General features: G+C 57.9%; 1 protein-coding gene across 2 annotated transcripts; it reads right to left on the bottom strand.

Moving 5' to 3' along the window:
• Positions 1-774: 774 nt before the first annotated feature.
• HOMER3 (homer scaffold protein 3) lies at positions 775-19,529 on the bottom strand. 2 transcript variants are annotated; one of them, XM_050320892.1, is made up of 10 exons: positions 18,912-19,521; positions 12,611-12,752; positions 10,928-11,084; positions 9,810-9,941; positions 9,561-9,668; positions 6,739-6,860; positions 5,761-5,917; positions 4,462-4,572; positions 3,651-3,731; positions 775-2,756 (listed from the first exon to the last, which is right to left on the bottom strand). In XM_050320892.1, the coding sequence occupies exons 2-10, from the start codon at positions 12,622-12,624 to the stop codon at positions 2,568-2,570; spliced, it is 1,071 nt and encodes a 356-aa protein (XP_050176849.1). In that variant the 5' UTR covers positions 12,625-12,752; positions 18,912-19,521; the 3' UTR covers positions 775-2,567. The 2 variants fall into 2 exon arrangements, with proteins under 2 accessions (XP_050176849.1, XP_050176850.1); XM_050320893.1 differs by lacking the exon at positions 12,611-12,752 and having other exon boundaries at positions 18,912-19,529.
• Positions 19,530-19,728: the final 199 nt, after the last annotated feature.

Below are 19,728 nucleotides of genomic sequence, written 5' to 3'. Positions count from 1 at the left end.
TGGAGCGTCTGCAGCGAGGCTGCCTCGGCGCTAACCGCGGATTTAGGGCATTTGTGGAAATATTGCTGGTGATAAATGGGTTTTCATTAGCTCAGGAGAGGGGAAGGCTGCGAGGGAAGGCGCCTCCCAGACCCATCCATCATCGCCCGGCCTCGGCAAAGCACCGGGAACAAAGGCTGAGCCCGGGACAGATCTCATCAAAAAGCCACTCTCCTGATTATTCTGGCAAGGAAAAGGATGGCACTGGCACCCGTGGAGGGGGGAGAGCCTCTGGGGAGAGTGGCCCTCCTTGCAGGACTTTTGGCCCTTCTCACACAGTCAGTGGGCCAGTTCTTCGCTGTGGGTTCAGGTGGAGCTCTCCAGCGGTGCCAGGTTGTGTTTTGAGGGTGAAAAAGGGGGCAGGAAGAGGCTTAAAGAGCAGAAAAGCTGAGGTTTGTGCTGAGCTGGGTCAGAGCAGGCGCTGGGAACGGTGGCAGCCAGAATTTCACTCCATGGAGCTGTGGGAGCTCCTCTTGGCTCTTCCCCCACTCCCAGAGCCCCTTTGGGATGTGCACACCCTGACTCAGGTCCCTGTCCCTGCCTGGGGAGAGGTGACTCACCCAGGGGTGGCACACCCAGGTCTGCTCACCCCCAGCAAGGCCAGAACTGCAGGATCCATTCCCAGCTCCACAGGCACAGAGCAGAGAACACGAGGAGCTTCTTCCCGGCTTTCTTTCTCTCATAAATCCCAAATCCCCCCCTCCCCTTGTCAGTGAAAACCAAAGCAAACACACCTTGCTCGGAGCTGATCTCTATTTCAAAAGAAGGCTGCTCCTGTGGGAATAAAATATCAACACTGGCACGGGGTGGGAAGCAAATCAATCCCGAAAAACTTTTTGCCACCCAGTTGCTCCCTTCCCTCTTTAAATACCCCGGAACAAACCTCACTACAGCAGCTCCAGCCCCAGACAGTTGTGAGAACACTTCATGCAACAAAAATTAAAATAAAATAAAAACTAAATAACTCCCCTCTTCCCAAAAAAAAAAAAAAAAAATCAAAAAAACCCCAAACCCAGAAAAGCTCTTCCCTGGCTAAGCAGGTCTGGAAACCTCCACGTTTCCTCACTCCCTCCTGGGAAAGGGGAGGGCTTTGCAGAGAGTCACCAGCAGTCCTCCACTCCAGCAGATTCCCAAGGTGCCAGCCCCGAATCCTGCCCTGACTTGCAGGCAGAGTGGAAGCTGCAGGTTCCTCCGTGGTCAGCAGGAGAGGGAGGGCAGAGGCAGAGCCTCTCCCCGGCTCCACGGGGAACATTCCCGGGATTGCTGCTCTTTGCCTGACTTACAGTGGCAAAGAGGCTGAAAAAAAAAACCCCCAAAAACCCCTCCAAACCCATGGACACTCGTGGAAGGTCACAGGCACAGCCAGACACTGCTCAGCCGCTCCCACAGCTGCCAGGGGACACGGCAATCCACGGATCCCGCGGGCCTTGCTCGATTCCCGTGACCAGACAGCATCTGGGATAACTCCCAGGCTCCCCACGGGCCCCTCAGGGCACAGTCCCAGCTGCTCCCAAGTGACTCCTGCTCTGCTTTCAGCAGGGCAAGCCGGGACCTGTCCCCTTCCCAAGGAGAGCTGAAGGAGCAGGGCGGCCCTGGGGGCTCTTTCCCGATATAAAAGGCCCCCCCCCCCAAAAAAAAAAAACAAAAGGAGGAACCAAGAGAGCAACTGTGACTTGCTCCATTTAATTTCAATTAACTGCAGCCCTCAGAGGCCCGGAGAGATGCCAATCCAGCAGCTTTGGTGGCCGTGCCCTGGGGGATGTCCTTTTCCCAAACCAAAGCCTGCAGCTCTGCTCAGCTGAAGGTTTGAAGGAGCCCTTAAATCCCACCGTGTTAAACTAACAGAGGCTTTAAAACCTGCTGTTCTTTTTCCCTCTGGAGGATGAGTGAACAGTGGGAAGGACACAAGGCCCCTTCTCTGCAGGGATGCTCCTGACAGTGAGCAGAGTTGCTGGATCCTGTTGGAAAGACTTTGGGCTGGGGAGGAAGAAGAAGAAGAAGAAGAAAAAAGGAGAGATTTGTCCCAGGTGTGCTAGAACCTCTCCTCCCTCCCTCCCCAGGTGGGGAAACAGGCAGCTGACTTGCAAAAGGCAAGTGGTTTCCTAAAAAAAAAAAACAAAAACAAACTACTGGAAAAACAAACAAACAAACAAACAAAAAAAACCCAAAAAACCACAAAGGCTGCTCAGCCCCTTCCCCTTAGAAAAGTGTAAAAACCCCGGGGGACACAGTGTGGCAGGAGGGAGGCTGGCAGGGCAGCAGGAGGGTCCCCTCTGGGCCACGCCACAGCCACGGCAGGGGCTGGAGAAGGGCTGGCCAGGCCTTTGGGAGCTCCCTGGGGGGCTCAGCTCCTCCCTGCCCTCGTGTGGGTGGGCAGTGGGTGGGCTGGCCGGTCCCCACGCTGCCCAGGCAGCTGCTGGTACGGTGGCAAACCCTGCCCACGGGGTGGCTGTGATTGCTCTGGGTCAGTGGGAAGGGGGGGCCAGTCCCAGCCCAGGGCTGCCCCTAACCCCGAGGGCTCTGCTGCCTCAGTTGCTCTCCACCAGCTTGGCCAGTCCCTGCCGGATCTCGCTGAGCTCGAAGATCTTCACGTCCATGATCTCGGCCACCTTGGTCACCTCACTCTGCAGCTTCTCCCTCTCTGCCAGGCTCTCCGCCAGGCTCTGCTCTGCCAGCTGCAGCCGCTGCTCCAGCTCGGCGTTCCGGGCCTCCAGCTCCTGCCAGGGGCACCAGGAGAGGGGTGGGCGTGGGGAGGGGGCTGCTCTGCCCTGCCCACACCCCCCACACCCCCCCAAAACGGCCCCTGCTGCCGGGTCCCCACTCCCTGTCTCCCCGAGGGATCTCCCTCTCCTGTCCCGCAGCATCCCAGGGGGGCAAATGTTCCTCCCTCAACCCAGGCACCTGCCCAGCTTTAAATGTCCTGAGACCTCCCAGAGGCTGGGAAAGTTTGCTGGGCTTTATCAGCCCAGAATTTTTCCTTCTCCGTCCCCTCTCCGAAGCCCACGATGACGGACGTGCCTGGAGACTCGCTCGTCGCCCGGGTTCGTCCCTCACCTCGCTTTTTTAATGAGCTTATCCTGCTCTCCACAAAACTGCAGGAGCTGCTGCTGAACAGGAGCGTTTCTGCAGCGCTGTGAGGCGTTTTTTGCAGTGAACTCAGTGCCTCAAGTGTTAATTAACCCACCCCTGCTCAGCTACATTTCCTTTCCTAGCACGGTGACTCCAAGGTCTGTAAAGGTGTGGAACTGCAGCTCACGTGGATCATCCCCAGGCTCGATGGGGACAGTTTTGCCACGAAACAGAGCCTGTGCAGGGGCTCTGGACCTCAGAGACAAACACAGGCAGTGCCCCAGATCCTGCTCCATCTGTGTGTGTGCCCGGGGCTGAGGAGCAGCTCGGCTCCCTCCTGCCAGCCAGGCTGTGCCAGAGCTCTGCTCCCCATCCCAGCAGCCCTGAAGGACTTCAGGGGATGGAGGGGGGACAGGACATCACAGTTCTGCCACACCCCCCGTGTCAGGGGCTGCTGGGGGCTGCTCCCACCCTCCAGAGGCACAGCAGCTCTGTCCCCAGGGAGCCAGGGATCTGGGGTGCCCCAGCCCTGCCACCTTTACCTGCAGCTTCTGCAGCGTCTCCTCCCGCTCCCCCTCGGCTTCCCAGCGGCCACACTTCTGGCTCTTCAGCATCTGGATCTCCTGCAACACCAGGAGGAAGAGCAAACACGTCAGACCTGACCCCCTCCTTCTCCTGGTGGGAGCAGCTCCCATAACCCCCAGGCAGCCCCAAATTTTCATCCCCTCCCTTTCTGACCTTCTGAACCCCCGGGAGCCCTTGGCCCCTCATCTGAGTGCCAGCAAAGCTCAGTGCTCTCTGCATCCCTGTCCCAGGGCACATCCCAGGCTCCTGGGGACAGGGATGAGCTGCTGGGTGAAAAAGCCTGTGCACACCTTGGCCCCAGCATTTTCCCTCCAGCCTGAGCAGGCAGGGGAAGGAGGGACAAAACTGCTCTGAGTAAGGATCAGGGAGCCCAGACCACCTCCCCTCTCCAATCCCAGGGCTCCATCCCCCCCCTACCCTGCTGAAGCAAGGCCAGCAGACAGCCCACAGAGCGTGAATCACAGAGATCCTCTCCACACCTCCCCTCCTCCACAGCCCCTGGAACCAGAACCCGGCTTTAAATCACCCATTCATTGAAATGCAGCGAGAGCTAGAGGCAATTACTACACCAGAGGCTAATTGCCACTGCAGAGGGCTGAGAGGGGAAGGGGGAAGAGAGCTCTGAGCCTTCCACAGACACTGGGAAGCTCCCAGGGCTTCCCCCTCCCTCAGCTTTGCCTCCCTGGAGAGGGAACCAGCACGAGGGGCCTCTGACCCCAAACCAGCAGTGACTGACGGGCCCCCCAGCCTCAGGCTCTGCCTTTTTACCTCATCCTTAGCCTTGATGAGCAGCTCCAGCTCCTCCAGGGTTTGGCTCAGCTCCTCCTTGTTGTTCTCGCTGGAGGAATCGTGGGTCCCCTGCGACTCCAGCTCCGCCACCTGCCAGGCAGGGAAGGCTCCCTCAGGGATGCTGTGGCTCCTCAGCACCCCCAGCCACGCTTTTGGCTTCCTTGCCAAGCCAAAACCTTGCCAGGGTGTTCCCAGGAGCAGGGGGAGCAGGGGCAGCACTGGCTGCCTTGGGTCCATGTCAACAGCGAGCTCTGGTCCCAAAATGCTCCCATTTAGGGACAGTGATTCAGGTGTCTCGCCAAGCCCCAGTGCTGTCCCTCACCCAAAGCTCCCAAAATCCTCCCTGCTGGTTCCCAGCTGTGGGAAGAGCCACAGAGCAGCTGAGTGTGCAGGGAAGAGCCAGCCCGACCCAGACAGTCACAAACCCACGCACAGACACCCACACGAGGCCTCTGCTACGCCCAGAGGAGACAAAGCTGGCCCAGGCAGCCCTTTTCCTGCCCAGCTCCAGCCCTGGAATGAGCTGCAGGCACAGCAGATCCCAGGGATGGCTGCTGACTGCACAGACTGGCCACACACCACAGCCATGGAGTGCAAAGAGCTGTTTAATTGCCATAAATCCCTGCTGCCTTTCCAGTGAGCCATCTCCAAGTGAAACAGCTCCAGAGTCCTTTCCCAGCCAAATCCCAGCTGTCCTAAAAGCCCTTCCCAAGTCCTTTGTGGTGCCTCCCTCCCAGTAAACCCCCCCCCCTTCCCATGTGACTGTCACCCCTGTGCCCTGCTGCACTCAGCTGTCCAGAGTGACCTCCCCGACGTTCTGGAGGTCAAAGGAGCCCCTTATTCCAACAGAACAAGGCTCTGCTTGTGCTGCACCACCCGGCTTTCATGATGTTGCAGCTCGGATTGGAGCTAATTATAGCAGCCAGAGCAACCCTCAGCCTTCCTGTCAGCAGCCAGAGCCTGCCCTGGTGCCTGGCTGGGGGGGGCACAGGCGTTAGTGTGGCTGGGAGCTGGGATCTACCTCCAGAAAACACCAAGGGAAGCTGAAATTCTGTGACTTCGAGCTCTGGTTTCCTCCCTCCACCCCCAGGGACTCAACGCACAAGAAGAAGAAGAAGAGAGGGGAGCTTGTGGGGAGCTCCCCACTCCCACAGCCTCGTTCCTCGACGTGTTTTCCTTGCCAGGCTGGTGCAGCATTCCTGGCTCTCCACCCCAGGTGCTGCTGACAGGCAGGGCAGGCGGGAGAAGGGCCCAGGGTGTCCCCAGGACGGGGCTCACCCTCTGCCGCAGCGACTCCGTCTCCTCCTGGTAGGCCGAGAGCTGCTTCTTCCACTGGTCCACGTTGGCGTTGGCCTCGTGCAGGGCAGCCACCAGCTTGCTGTTGTTGTCCTGGAGGCTGAAGAACTCGGCTTCCCACTGCACCTCACTGACAGAGCTGTGTGAGAGGGCAGGGGGTGAGTTTGGAGGATCCTTCTCCCCCACCCCACTCCCCGATGCCCAAAAAACCCCTGGAAGTGCTCAGAGGGCCCCACAGGTTCCCATTCAGCCCTCCCATCACCTCCCAGATTTAAACTCTCCTTGAACAGCCCTGAATCGGCACCTCTTCCCTTTATCCCTGGGTAACATTTGGCTTTGAGGCCACCATGGAGTGCAGGAAGCTGTGAGATTAATGGGGTGGGGGAGATGCAGGTCCTACAAAAGGGGCTTTGCAACGTGGGATTGTGAATCCACTTTAAAAATCCTTACTGAATCTGAGTTTGCTTTCAATAAAGCCCCATCAGCCCTGGGCTCAGGAGAAGGCAGCAAAGGACACTTGCTTTTGATTTAAAAATGTTCTAAGTGTTCAGCTGGGAGCTTGAGAGGAGCCACAGGGCAGAATCCAGCCCGGAGCCTTTTGAACACACAAAAGAGAGGAAGCAGCGGGGACTTTTGCTGGAACCATCAGGGGAATTAACACAAATGTAGCCCTGGGCCAGCTGGAAAAGTGTGAACATCTTCTGGTATCACAAACTACTGATCTGCAGATAACTGGCACCGAGTCATCCCCGCTGCAGGCACTGGAGCCGCCTCCTTCCCACGCTGCCGTGAGCAGCGCATTTCACCTCCCAGCTGGAATAACTTCCTGCCGGGAAAGAGGGCTGGAGCAGCAGTTTGGGCACAGGGCATGACTCAGCAGGAGGAGCGTGGGGTCAGAAGTGCTGGGGATGGCAGAGAACGGGGCAGCTCAGGAGCCGGGAGCTCTCGTGGCAGCCTCACCCTTCCGACAGCATCTTCTTCAGCCGCTCCTTCTCCGTCGCGATCTCCACGTCGGCGCTTTGGCTGCGGAAGAGTTTATCCTCTCCTGGCCCATTGGAGCTGATGATGGGGCTGGGAAGTACCTGGGGGGAAGGAGGGGTGGTTATGGCCACGTGGCCACAAGGGCTCTGCAAACTTATTCCCAGCCCGGGAAGAGTAAGAACTTTCCCTGGGAAGAGTTCTCAGTGCCCGCCCTGCTGCGGCAAACCTGGCTGTGCCCTAACCCGGGGAGAGCTGTGTTTGTCTGCACAAGGTGGGGGGCAAAGCCCCCTCAGGGGTGGCCCAGCAGCAGCCACGGAGCAGCGATGATTTTGGAAGCTCTGTGGGCAACAGGGCTCTCTTTTGGCTGGTGCTTTGCCCTTCCAGGAGCTGCCACGTCCTCCCTGGGGGGGCAGTGACCCCAGTGCAGGGGGGGCTCAGAGCTTGCACACAGCAGATCCCAGTGCAGGTGGACTCCCAGCTCTTCCTCCCTCCTGCCCTGAGGGAAGGTGTGGAACTCTCTGGCCCTCAGCTGAGCAATGCCAGCAGTGCCACAGCCCCTCACTGAGTCCCACAGCCCTGCCCGGCTCTCAGCTGCTCAAACTGCCCCTTCCAGGGCTTTGCCGAATTCTTAGGAGGATTTTCTTGCTGCTTCTCAGAGCAGTGGAAAGGCTTAAACTCCCAAGCCCACTGGGTTCAGCCCCAGCTCCAGCTCCTGGAATTCAGGCACCTGGTGCCACTGGGATGGTGGCTCTCTGGGAGAGAAGCTCATTGCTCAGGTGATCCTGGCACCCACTTTCCAAAAGGTGTGGGAGAAGGAACAGTCTCTGCACCAAAGTCCATCCTTCCCTGTGCTCCACATTCCTGCACACAGCAGGAACTGAGGCCTGGAAGGGGCAGAAGTTCCCTGTTCTGGTTTGTTGTGCCAAAAGGAACCGGTGGGAGCTGGAGATGCCCCCCACACTGTTGTGTCATCATCCACAGCGATGGACCCTGGGATGGGGGTGCTAAACGGGATGGGGACTGGCCTGAGAGGCACTAAAGGACAGGAGAAAGCTGCTGTTCTGGGAATTCCCCGGCCCTGAGAAACAGAAGGGGAGCAGAAGGAAAGTGGTGCAGAGGCAGAAAAAGGAGGGAGGCCTGATTTGATTCCAGGAGACAGATCCGCTCTCTGCTCGCTGGCAAACACACACACGATCAATTATTCAGGGGTGAAACTCGCGTTCCAGGCTCTGCTGATGCAGAGGGTGGGAATGGGAGGTGGGACAGTGGGAGAAGGGGTGATGGGGAAGGCAGGGAATGAACACAAGGTGTATCCACGCAGCAGGGGACACCGCACTGTCCCTGTCACCCCCCTGGCTGTGGGGTGGCTGCAGGCAGGGCCCTGGCTGAGCCCACCCCGCTCAGAGGGCAGCAGGGGGAGCGGGAACAGGCAGGGTGGGGTCCCTCTGGGGCAGTTTTAGCACTGCTGAGTCAAGGCAGAGGAAGGAACAGAGCCTCAGGCCGGTTCCCCGCTCCGGGTTTGACCTTCCCTCTCTGACCTCCCCATCCCTTCTGCCACCACAGCACTGGGGACGTGTCCTGTTGAGGCACCTGAGGAGTTCTGCCTGGAGTGAGCAGGATAAGAGGGAATATCTCTGGGAGGGGGAGGCTGCAGCTACCCAGGAACCTCTGCCTTAGGTGAAAGACCCCAAAACTTCGGTTCTGCTCCGAATACTCCACTCCCTTCTTCCCTTGCCTCCCCACAGGATGGGGCTTGCAGCGAGCAGGAGCCAACATCTGGGCAGATTTTCCCCATCTTTGCACCCCACAAGACATCTCCAGTCTCTGCAGAGCCACTGCCTCCACCTCCCCCTGCTTTCCCTGCAGGCCAAGGTATTGTTCACACTCCTCCTCCTCGGCTGCTGCCATTCCATCTGCGCCCAGCCCAGGGAACACCGTGTCCTGCATCCATCCCACTGCTCCCCTCCTGCTGCCAGCAGCTCTGGGGAAGAGCAGAGCCACCTCTGGAGGGACCCTCCTTGGGAGGGCACCTCCATCACCCCTACTGAAGCACCATCCCCTGCTGCATCTCCGTGGGGAAAAGCAGCACATTTTATTTTCCTTACTCCATTTTATTTATTTTCTCCCCCCACCCCATCCCAGTGTTGCTGGAGCGGGTTCAGCTGCAAGGTGGGGGAGAAAGGCAGCAACTGGCAGTGGGAAAACACGTGAGAGAGATCTGTGATGGGCTCCAGCTCCCTGGCTTGGTCTCCTGGGGGAAGGAGAGTTGAGTGAGTGGCTGTCACACGCAGCTCTTGCCGAGGGGAGGGTTCCCAAGGGGAACTTTCACAGCACCCCTCAGTCACCAGCTGCAAGAAATCACGGACAGAGCCATCACCAGGCGCTTGGAGAGGAACTTCCTGACCCCCAGGAGAAGAACAAAACCAGGTGGAAATGCCACATCCCCGTCCTGAGCCGGGTGAGGGGCTCTCTGCACGTCCCTGGCCTGGCACTGCCACGCTGAGCCCAGAGAGAGCTCTCCCCAAGGCGAAAAGAAACAGCAGAACCCAAAAACTCCTGACCACCACCACCACCACCACCTCCAGCGAGGCTTGAAATGGTTTAACCAGCCAAGAGGGAGGAGATTGAACCTTGCCAGGAGCTCCACTACAGCACCTCTTGATTAATCTGCTGGGGGGGTTTCAGGAGCGAGCTCAGGGCCCCACCAAAATCACTGGGTGGGGAGGAGGGGACGAGAGCAGGAGGAGAGCAGCTCAGGGACAGCTTTCCCTCCTCCCCTCCTGCCTCTTTGCAAGCATTACCTGGTGGGATGTGATGTTCAGGGCAGGGTTGGTCAGCTCTGTTTTATCCTGGGACTTCTCCCTGGCCAAACGAGCTGCTTCTTTCACTTCCTGGAACTTCTCTGCGAACTGGAGGAGGTGGAGGGGGGAGGGAAAAGTCAAAATGTGGAACAGCTCGAGCTGATGCCTGGGTTATTTCATTCAACATGCTCCCCAATTCCTCTCAGACACTTCAGTTCAGGAACAGCCCCTTCCTGGCACTCGGGTTACCTGGGACAGGTGCTGCTCCGAGGCGAAGCCCAGCCCGTACACGGTGTTGGCTCGGCTGTCGGCCCATTGCCCGAATTTCTGGGAGGTCTTGGTGAAGGTCATGTTGGGGGTGATGGTGCTGTTGATGATTGCCTGGGGAGAGAAGGCAGGGAAAGCTCCAGGTGGGGCTGGATGGCAGAATCACCGGGATAGCAGGGCGGTTTGGGTGGGAAGGGACCTTAAAAGATCATCCCATTAAAGATCATCCCATTCCAACCCCTTTCCATGTGAGGGGGTGCCACTCAGATCACCATCATCCCCGTGAACTCTGGGAATTAGGGGCAGGAACCTCTGCCTTTTCACCTGTAAAACAACAGTTCACTTCAGGCTTTTTGGCGACCCAAAGTCTTTCCAGCCTGACGAGGCGAACGAATCTTTAATCACCTTTTCTACCAAAAAAGGCAAAAAAAAAAAAAAAAAAAGAGCCTCAGTATCAGCAGCTTCCTCCATTGCTGGAAAAGATGATAAGAGACAGCACGGTCTCTGGGGCCTCCACAGCTTTCTGCTGTTCTCCATTTTCATGGTAAGTAAGTACAGGGGAGGGGAAAAAAAGGGCTTAACCAGCACTCAGGACTGGGTGTTACGAAACTCTCTCTCAGGACTGGGTGTTATGAAACCCTCTCTGCCGGGCAGGGGAGCAGCAAAAAGCCTGGGAAGACTCTGAGCCATCTCAGGGTGTTGAGAAGGAGGCAGGAGGATGCCCATCAGGAGCAGTTTAGGGAGAGCAAATCGTGTTTTGTGGAGGTGACCTCAAGGCTCCCTCAAAACCTCTGCCTGCCGTTTCACTGTGCAGGGGTTGGGTTCAGCCCAGGGTAAAAGGCTCTTGGAAAACACTTGGGGTTGGAATGGGGGGTGAGAAGAGAGTTGTGGGAGGGTGTGAGGGACAACATCAGACCCCAGGGCACGTTTCCCACCGGCACAGATTGCGGCGTCTGCCTCCAAACACGGCGGGAAATGAGGAGCTCCCCGAGGATGGGAAGACACCAAAGCGCCCCTGCCGAGGGCTGACCACCCCAAATCCAACCCCACCCGCAGCAGGGAGGTTCTGGGAAGGGGGGAGAGCCTGCTGTGCCCCCCACCTTGGTGCCCCCCACGCTGATGATGCGGTACACGTTGCGCGTGGCATCGTAGAAGTAGGAGACGGTCAGGGCGTGCTTGCTGGCCGGGATCCAGTTCCGCTTGGTGGCCGGGTCGATCTGGAAAACGTGGGCCCTGGTGCTGAAGATGGGCTGCTCCCTGCAAGACAGGAGGACAGGGCTGTCAGGGCAGGGGGGAAAGCTCAGCCAGGGGGGGAAGTGCATTTCCTGCTCTTCCCCTTCCCCGAGTCCTGGGCACAACTCCTGCTTTCCCCCTTGCCCTTCCCCGTGTCCCTGGGGTGCCAAGCACACGGTGTCTCCCGCCCAGCCCACCCCTGGCCCTCTGGGAAGTGACCAGCAGCTCCCCACTGGTGTCATCCAGTGTCACCCCTCTCACTCCAGCAGTGGTGGCCCAGGCTCTCCCCATTCCCCTGAGCTGTTTTCCCGGGTCCTCTGGGTTTCCCTGTGCTCTCCACATCCTTGGCACTCCTCTAAAGCATTCCAGCAATCCCAGGCTCTGCACTCAGGCCACTGGATTTTATGTGCCCGCTCAGGACAGTGTAGGGAAATTGCAAGTTAAAAGCACAAGGAGCCCCCAACACAATCTCGTATTTAGGGCACACCTGGTGGTCCTTCCTGGCACAGCCACACTGGGGCAGGGTTGTGAGTAAGGGGCTGTTTTATTTGCAGCCTGACCTGGAGCTTTCTCTCACCCTCACTCATCACCTCGGTGCTCAGCCCAGGGCAGCTTCACCAGCTCCAGGATTTCTCTGGCTGCTGCATTGGTGGGATCCCCCATTGGTGGGATCTCTGCAAGCTGGAGCTCCAGGGAAATGGGTGGGTGGGTGGGTGGATGGATGGATGGATGGAGGACGTGTTTGGGATGGGAGCACAACAAACAAAGCCCTTCCCCTCAGCACAGCTCTTCCTCCCTTGACTCACGCTTGGGAAGCACATCCTGCAGCCAGGGGTCACATCCCAGCGAGTCCCTGAAGGACCCAAAGGAAACCCTTCACCCTCCCAACGTGCAGCTGCTGCAGGGAAAGCCCTGAACCCTCCACAGAGTCTGAGCTGAGCTGAAGCTCAGGGTGTAACCTGAGCAGGAGGCAGGAAGGGAATGGTTTCCATGACACAACAGCCTGGGGTCTCTGCTTAACCCCAAACCACACTCCTGACCCAACCCTGTGAAATCTGATGTGCTGGAAACAACCCTCCAAAACCCCCTGAGAGCACAGGCCACGGTCCTGCCACGTGGAGCTCCCCAAAATCCGGATTCCCGCGTTTTGCTTCTCATTCCAAGCCCTCAGAGAGCTGCCAGGAACGGGGTGTCCCGTCCATCCAAGCAGTGAATGTGCCTGGGGTGCATTTCTGTCCCCACCACCAAAACCTAGCAGGGGATATTTGATTTCCTTCCCCTCTCCCCGTTGCCAGCCTGTTCCCAGGTCCGTGAGGGCACGAGGGGTCTCACCCAGCCCCTTCCCCATGTCCTCCACATCCTCCCTGCCTGCTTTTCCTCAGCTTGCTTTCGGAGGGAATTCAGGTTTTCCAGGCTCCACTAACAGATTTTCCTTATCCTTTCCCACACAGGGCCCACAGAACAGGGGGAAAACTGATGTTTGTGCCCCTCAACCCCCAAATCCCGGGCTAGTGGTGGAAAGAACAGAGGGGGGGAAGAGCAGCAGTTACCTAGTTGTTGACATTGGTTAGTAAGGGTGTTAGTTAGCTGGTGGAGTTAGTTTGGGCCTCTCCTCCAACAGCTCCTCCTCAGGTGTGTCTCCTAGAGGCTCTGGGGCTCCTTTTTGGTGTTGCCTCCACAGGGATTCATTTCCTAGCGATGGAAAAGGTCAGCTGTTATTTGTTTGTTGACACAGAGTCCAGCCAGGGGCTTTGTCCGTCCCAAATTCCCACGGCTTGGAATCTGTGCTGATTCCCCATCACTGAACACGTGGGGGTTTTTTCCCCCTGCCGTGGGAGATGACTGGGTGAGCTGGAGCAAATCCCTTTGGCAGCTGCTGGGAGAAGGCCATGGGGGAGCCTGGGAGGCTCCAGTGATTCCAGTCATGGAATCCTGTGGTGCTGCTGCAGGAAAAAACCCTCAGAGATCAGCCCTCGTGCAGGGCAGCTATTCCTGTGCTCACTGCCCATCCCTAGGGGCTGTACCTGGATCCCATTCCTGTGCTCCCTGCCCATCTGGCTGCACCCAGAGCCACAGAATCCAGGAATCCCCTGGCAGGGGCTTGGAACGAGACGATCTTTAAGGCCCTCCCAACCCAAACCGTTCTGTGATTCTGTGAAAGTCTTTGTTTGGTTGTTTTTTTCGGTTTCTTTTTTTTTTTTTTTTTTTTGAATCCATCAAAGGATACAAATCGTCTCCAGCTCGTACAAGAATTCCTTTGTGCGGGATCCTGTTCTGCAAACCTGCCGTTCAGTCCTCGCCCGTCTGACAAGGTTAAGGCAGAGGCTCCAGAACAAAAGCTCCCTCGGAATGGGAGTGGTGGAGCACAGCAAACCCCAGGCAGACAGAAAACAGCAGCAGCAACGCGAACCAGGAGAGAAGAAAAGCAGGGAGAGCTGAAAACCCCGGGGCTCGACTGGGAGAAGTCACAGCTGGTTCGGGAAATGTGAGGATTTTAGAATTCCAGAGTGGTTTGGGTGGGAAGGGACCTCGAAGATCATCCCGTTCCACCCCCCCTTCCACACCTTCCACCAGCCCAGATTGCTCCAACCTGGACACTTCCAGGGATGGGGCAGCCACAGCTTCTCTGGGCAACCTGTGCCAGGGCCTGCCCACCCTCCCAGGCAGGAATTCCTTCCCAATATCTCACCTAACCCTCCTCTCTGGCACTTCAGCAGCAAAGAACCACGGGCAGGGTTCGCCAGAGCCAGGGAGGGACAGAGGGACACGGAGGGGTGCCCAGCACGGGGACACCACAGGAGGTGACAGCCAGACCTGTCAGCACGAGGAGCACCCCCTCCTCTGCATCCTGCCCTCCCAAAAAAAAAAACAAAAGCATTTAAAAGCTACAAAAAAAAAAAGAAAAAGGCATTTAAAAATAGCCCTGGAAGTGCCTGCGATTGGAGCTGTCATGTTCTCTCTCCCGTTACAACCCTCCCAACAGCCCGAAATGCTGACTCCTCTTTTCCTGCTCCCAGCTGGGAGTCCCCACAACAATACCCAGCCCCCGGCGGCGAAAAGGCCGCGTGTAAATAAAACCACTTACATCCCCCCAGGGCTGTCCTTCGCAGATAATTAAGGGAAAACCAAAAGCAAACGGCTGAAAGGACAAAGATCTGGCTGAGACACAGACAGAGCTCAGCGAGTGCCTGATGGCAACTGGAAAGGGTCCAGGTCTCTCATCCCTGCCAGCACAGGGGGAGGGGGGGAAGGGCAAAATTCAATATCCCACGGCCCCTGAGAGCTTAAAAATGACTCGTCCCGGGTGGATAGCCCTGAAAACTCCAGCAGCAGCGAAGCCAAGCAGCTGAAAAGGAAAAAAAGGGAGATGATTTGACTGGTTCCCCCATTCCCACACATCAGCAAAGCACCTGGCTCCAGGATGCTGCCTGAGCAAAGGCCCAGGTGCCTCCTCTCGTGGTGTCTCCTTGCAGGGAAGCTGGAAGAAGGTCACAGAGGGGTTTTTGGGGAGGACACGTGGATGCAGAGGGTATGGATCAGTCGCTTCCCAGTGGCTGACTCGGTGGTCATTTAGGGGAGGATGCAGAACTGCACACTGGTCTCATTTCCACCGTGCTTCTTATACTATTTCCCCTCTCTGCAGCCTCCAGAAATTGATTTCTTCATGAATAGCTGCTCATTTCACCACTGCCAGGAGAGCAGATCGTTATTTGTCCTCTTAATTTACGGCCTCAGCGGAGCTGAGGGGGCCGGGCCGGGTGAGGGATCTGGCCAGGTCGGGACACGCTGAGGCAGGGCCAGGCCCCTGTGCCAAGGAGGGACAGATGGCACCAGTTCAGTCACCACGTTTTTGCCCAGAGGGGGCACGGGAGGTGCCAGAGCCTGGAGAGGGCTGAGCCCAGCCTGGGCACGGATGGCTCTGGATGCCCCCACCTTTGCTCAACAGCTCCTGCTCCAGGTGTTGGGAAGGGGGGGTCTCCTTCTGACTGCCCTTTGACTTGGGCTTTGTCCCTGTCCTCCGCTTTTCTGGGCAGCCTGGGAGGTTTTCCCACTGAGATCCAGGTGTGTTCTCGGGAATTCTCTCCTCTCAGCCCGCTGAGACAACTGAACTCCATCCTGCTCCCACCTGCCCCCACCCTTTGCTGCAGGACCAGGGAGAAGCATCCTGGTGTTTGCTGAGCAGAGGTGACGCTTTTAGAGCCACCACTCCCCGAATTCACGTGGAAGTTTCTGCCCTGTTTTCAGTTCCCAAGCGGGGTGTGCGATGATGGAACAGGATTCAAACCCAGGCGCAAGTTTTGAGGGAGATTCGGTAGGTGAGGCCAAGTTCAAAGCACTCCAAGTGGCACAAATGGTGAACAGAACCAGGACAGAGTCTTTTACTACTCCAGGCAGCAGCTGGAACGTGCTGGGGAGGCCGAACTTGGTCCTCATTAGCTGCGTCTGCCTTGGTGCTCCTGGATGGGGTTCAGTCAAGGGCATCTCTGGAAAGTCCACGTGCTGTTCCCCAGCCTGCACCTCCTCTCAGTCTCTGCAGCTTCTCTTTGCAGGGACATTCATTTCCCTGTCAGGGAAAGGAGCCTCTCTGCACTGACAATCACCTCAAACCCTCTGCTCTGCCCGCTGGCAGCCCGTGGTGCCTCCCCCTCTGAAAACCCCAAAAATGCCTCACAATCCATCACAAAGAACCTCCCCAGCAGAATCCCTGGGTTTTGGGGGGGGATCAGAGCAGTTCCCAGCCCCGGGACAAGGAGGGTTTTGGGGGTGGCACCTGCAGAGTGCAGGCACCTGTGAACCTTCTGCCCAGGGAGGTTTGGAGTCCCCACCCCTGGAGGTGTCCAAGGAAGGCCTGGCCATGGCACTCAGTGCTCTGGGGCTGGGGGATGAGGTGGGGATGGAGCTTGGATTGGATGATTTTGGAGGGCTTTTCCACCCTCAGTGGCTCTGGGATCTCCCAGCTGCTGCGGTGGGAGCTCCACAGCCCTCAGCACCATCTCCCCCAAAGTCCTGCTGTCCCTGGGGGGTGTTCCCGGGGCAGCTGGTGCTGGCACAGAGCAGGGCTGGGAGATGTGTGAGTGCCACCCAAACGTGGCTCAGCCCTGGCAGCCGTCCCGGGGCCACGCTGAGTCAGCTGAGCCTCCCTGAACCCGGCAGGACCAGGCTCTCCCTGCGGAAATCCAGCAATCCCTGGGAGAACCATCCCCCCCAGCACCGCCCAGGGCAGCCCGAGGGAGGGGTTGGTCCTGGGGGGTCGGGGGGGACACTGAGACACACAGAGCTCACTGTTCCCAAAGGCACAACTGGTGCACAGAGAGGGCCTGAGAACCCAACTCCTCCTCCTCCTCCTGCAGGGCTGTCTGTCCTTGTTGTTCCTTTTATCTCCCCTCAGCAGCTTGAGAAGCTGCTGTCTGTCTGGCAGGGCTGTTTGGGGAACTGCGGGCTAAAATGTGCAGGGCCAGGACCCGGACTCTGATGATCCTTGTGGGCCCCTTCCAGCTCGGGATGTCTGGGATTCGGATCTGGGCACGCTGCTCAAAGTGCAGAACTGTCCCCGGGAGCAAAGTTCGGGAGGGAGGATTCCCAGCCCTTTTGCCCTAAAGACCGGGAAGGTTTTCAAGTCCCCTCTTCGCTGCAGCTCCGCCCTCATTCCACGCTGCTGCCCGCTGTGACCTCGGGGGAAAAAAAGAGCAGGGATGCTTCTTCCCAGTGTCCAGAAGGGATGGAGGGAGCCGTGCAGGGGAGGTGCGGGAGCTGCAGCTCCAGGAACAGGAGGATCACCCCGCAGGGCTCAGCACGGGGAGGGAAAGCAGCTGCGTGCAGATAAAGGGGGCCCTGGCAGAGCGTGTTCCTGCTGGATCAGCTCAGGGAACAGCGACAGGCAAGGTCAGGCACAAACACACACACACACAGGGGGATCAAGGTCATTTAAAGGCACAACGCAGCTGAGAGGGATTTTTTTTCCTTAGGAAGCCAGTCCCCCACCTATGGAGCATCTTGGCCGCTCCTGGGTGTCTCCAGCACAATCTGGGCATTCACCTGCCTGGGACAACTGGTACTGCTGCCACCGAGCTGCAGCAGCTCTTCTGAGGCACACAGAGCACTGCTGGAAGTCTGTGCAGCAATTAAAAGTTAAAAAAAAAAAAACCAAACAAACAAACAAACAACAAAATACCCAGCAGAGCCAGAGTGGAGCTCAGCAACTCTTAACACACCCCAGGAAACGTGTCCTGTGGTAATGAGAACCAGAGAACGTGGAGGCACAGGAACATTTGGGAATGCTCCCTGCACATCCACAGCACTTCCAGGCTGGATGGAACCAAATTCACTCCCCTCCGGGTCGGGTGTGATTCCCAGCTGCCTCTTTCAGGGGAGGAAGTGCCAGAGCACCCACACCCGTAGCGGGTGGGTGCGGATGAGTCCGTGGAGAGCCCACCCAGAACACGAGGGCACCCAGAACCCTCACGTGGAGGAAGGGAAAGCAGAATCCCTGCTTTAAAAAAAAGGGAGTGAACTCAAATCAGCTGCCTGGACGGGAGCTGGGAGTCAGGCAGGATCCAGAGCCATGGAAATGCTGCTGGAAGCTGCTGGGTTGTCCCCGTGTGACCAACACACAGGCAAAGCCACGCTCTTATCCCCAGAGCTGAGGGAGAATTTGGATGGAAATGCCATAATTACACAGTGATGCCTAAAGCAGACAGAGGTGGTGCATCCCAGCATTTTCCATGGGAGCTGGAAACCCTCTAAAGAAATCCCAGGGCTTTGCTGGGTGTGCCTGCAGGAGATCCAAGAAGGATTCAGCCACAAACTCCAGCTTTAAAGTGCTGCTTCCAAACTCTCGGGCTTGTTAAACCCTCCCTGGCAGTTCTAGAAGTTTTACAGTAACTCTGCAGATCACAGGAAAAAGTCTCAGGAAAATAGGGACACTGTGATTTAACCTGGATCAGCACATACTCTGCCAGCTTCAAAGGATTTCTGCCAGACTCACGCTACTGTCACTTTTGATTCCTCACTTTCTACCTTTCCTGCTCCTTAAATCAGCGTTTTGACTGTTCGATCGTTTCATCTGGGGGAGAGGGAGGGGATAAAATTCCCAGAGGAAAACCGACGAGAGGAAAACAAGTCCCTGAGAACGTTATTTCATATTTGTTTCTCCTGCGCTGCCAAACCCCACGTTTGGAAGGAATCATCGGGCAGGATTCCTAAAGATCCACCGGGCTTTCAAAGAGCCCGGAGACTTCACTGCACCAGGAACTCACAGCGTGGTCAGGTCCTAAAAGTCCCGTGATTGAGGCTCTCAACCAGGACATAAATTAAACACCAGCCCAAGCTCCTATTTCCATGCCAAAACCCGCTGCCACATCCCCGCAGCATTATCTCACTCTTGGAAAAAAATCTGAGGGGAGGGGGAGATCACAAACTAAATCATCAGGGGGAGTTTTCCAGCAGCTGTTTATCCAGCCAGAAACGCAAACAGGACCCACGTTACCGAATGCCAAAGTCACAACCACCGAACAAAATCCCTCCTTTTTTTTAACTTCTGGGAAAGTTTGAGAACACAGCCCGGCTCCAGCCCTCCCAGTTTGGATTCCGCACAACACGCGGATCAGCGGAGCCTCCCCTTCCACACGAGTTTATTTAAAGAAGTTGCAGCGACTCGCAACCCCCCCCCCCGACTTTTCTAACCCATAAAATAAACCCCTAAACTTTAAAGCCCGCAGCGTGGGGGGGAGGGAGTGGGGAAAATGCCATTTAAACCTCCGATTTCTCTCGCCGCTGCCTTAAAAAGCAGCTCAGCGGCCATGACCACCGAAAAAGCAAAGCCCCGAAGAACGAAGGAAGCGCCGCTCTCACCCCATCCCCGGCGGGCGTCGCGTCTCTCCCGTCCTCCCTCCTCCAGCCGCCCCGCGGGGCTCGCTCTTCTTCTCTCCCTCCCTCTCTCCGCGCGTTTCGGGTTTCTTTCTCCCTTCCTCTTTCTTTCTGTCTTTTCTCCGGATCCGGATGCTCTTTAAATTTCCTGCGGAATCTCACCGGGCGCTGCGGGGGTTGCGGGGGGGAGCGGAGCGTGCGGGGCGCGGGGCGGGCAGGGCCGGCGGGACCCCCCGCGCACCCCGGCGCTTCTCCCGCGGCTTCTCCCGCGGCTCCGCGCTCCCAGGAGCCCTCCTCGCCTCCAGCATGGGAGGGAAGGCAGGCAGGGAGGGAGCGGCGGGATGAGGTGGTGCCTCGCCAAGCCCTTCTCCAGGCGAGGCGTCTCCCCGCGAGTCGCGTGTGGGCGCAGCAGCCCCGAGCTCTTTGTTCTCTCGCCGCTGCCGCCCCTACGCGCTCCCTCCCCGCGCCGGCCGCCCCATCCCGCTCGCGTTTTCCCCCGCTCCTTCTCCCGACTTTATTCCCGGGGCCGGCTCGGCTGCTCCACCTGCCGGGCACGGCGGGGCCCAGCGCGGCTCCGGGGGGCTCCGGGGGGCTCCGCGGCCACGCGGGACACGGGGAATTACGGCTTCCCACTGCCGGAGGGAGGAGGCGTGGATGGGATAGGGGATGTTGGGGATGTTGGGAAGGGGTTCCTCCCTGGCGCAGGTTGCCCAGAGCAGCTGTGGCTGCCCCATCATCCCCGGGAGTGTCCAGGGCCAGGTTGGAGCAGCCTGGGCTAAGTGGAAGGTGTCCCTGCCCACGG

The sequence above is a fragment of the Myiozetetes cayanensis genome, unplaced genomic scaffold, assembly GCF_022539395.1.
Source record: "Myiozetetes cayanensis isolate MyiCay16 unplaced genomic scaffold, myiCay2020 scf26, whole genome shotgun sequence".
Lineage (NCBI taxonomy): Eukaryota > Metazoa > Chordata > Aves > Passeriformes > Tyrannidae > Myiozetetes > Myiozetetes cayanensis.
This window is presented reverse-complemented; position numbering and strand designations above follow the sequence as displayed.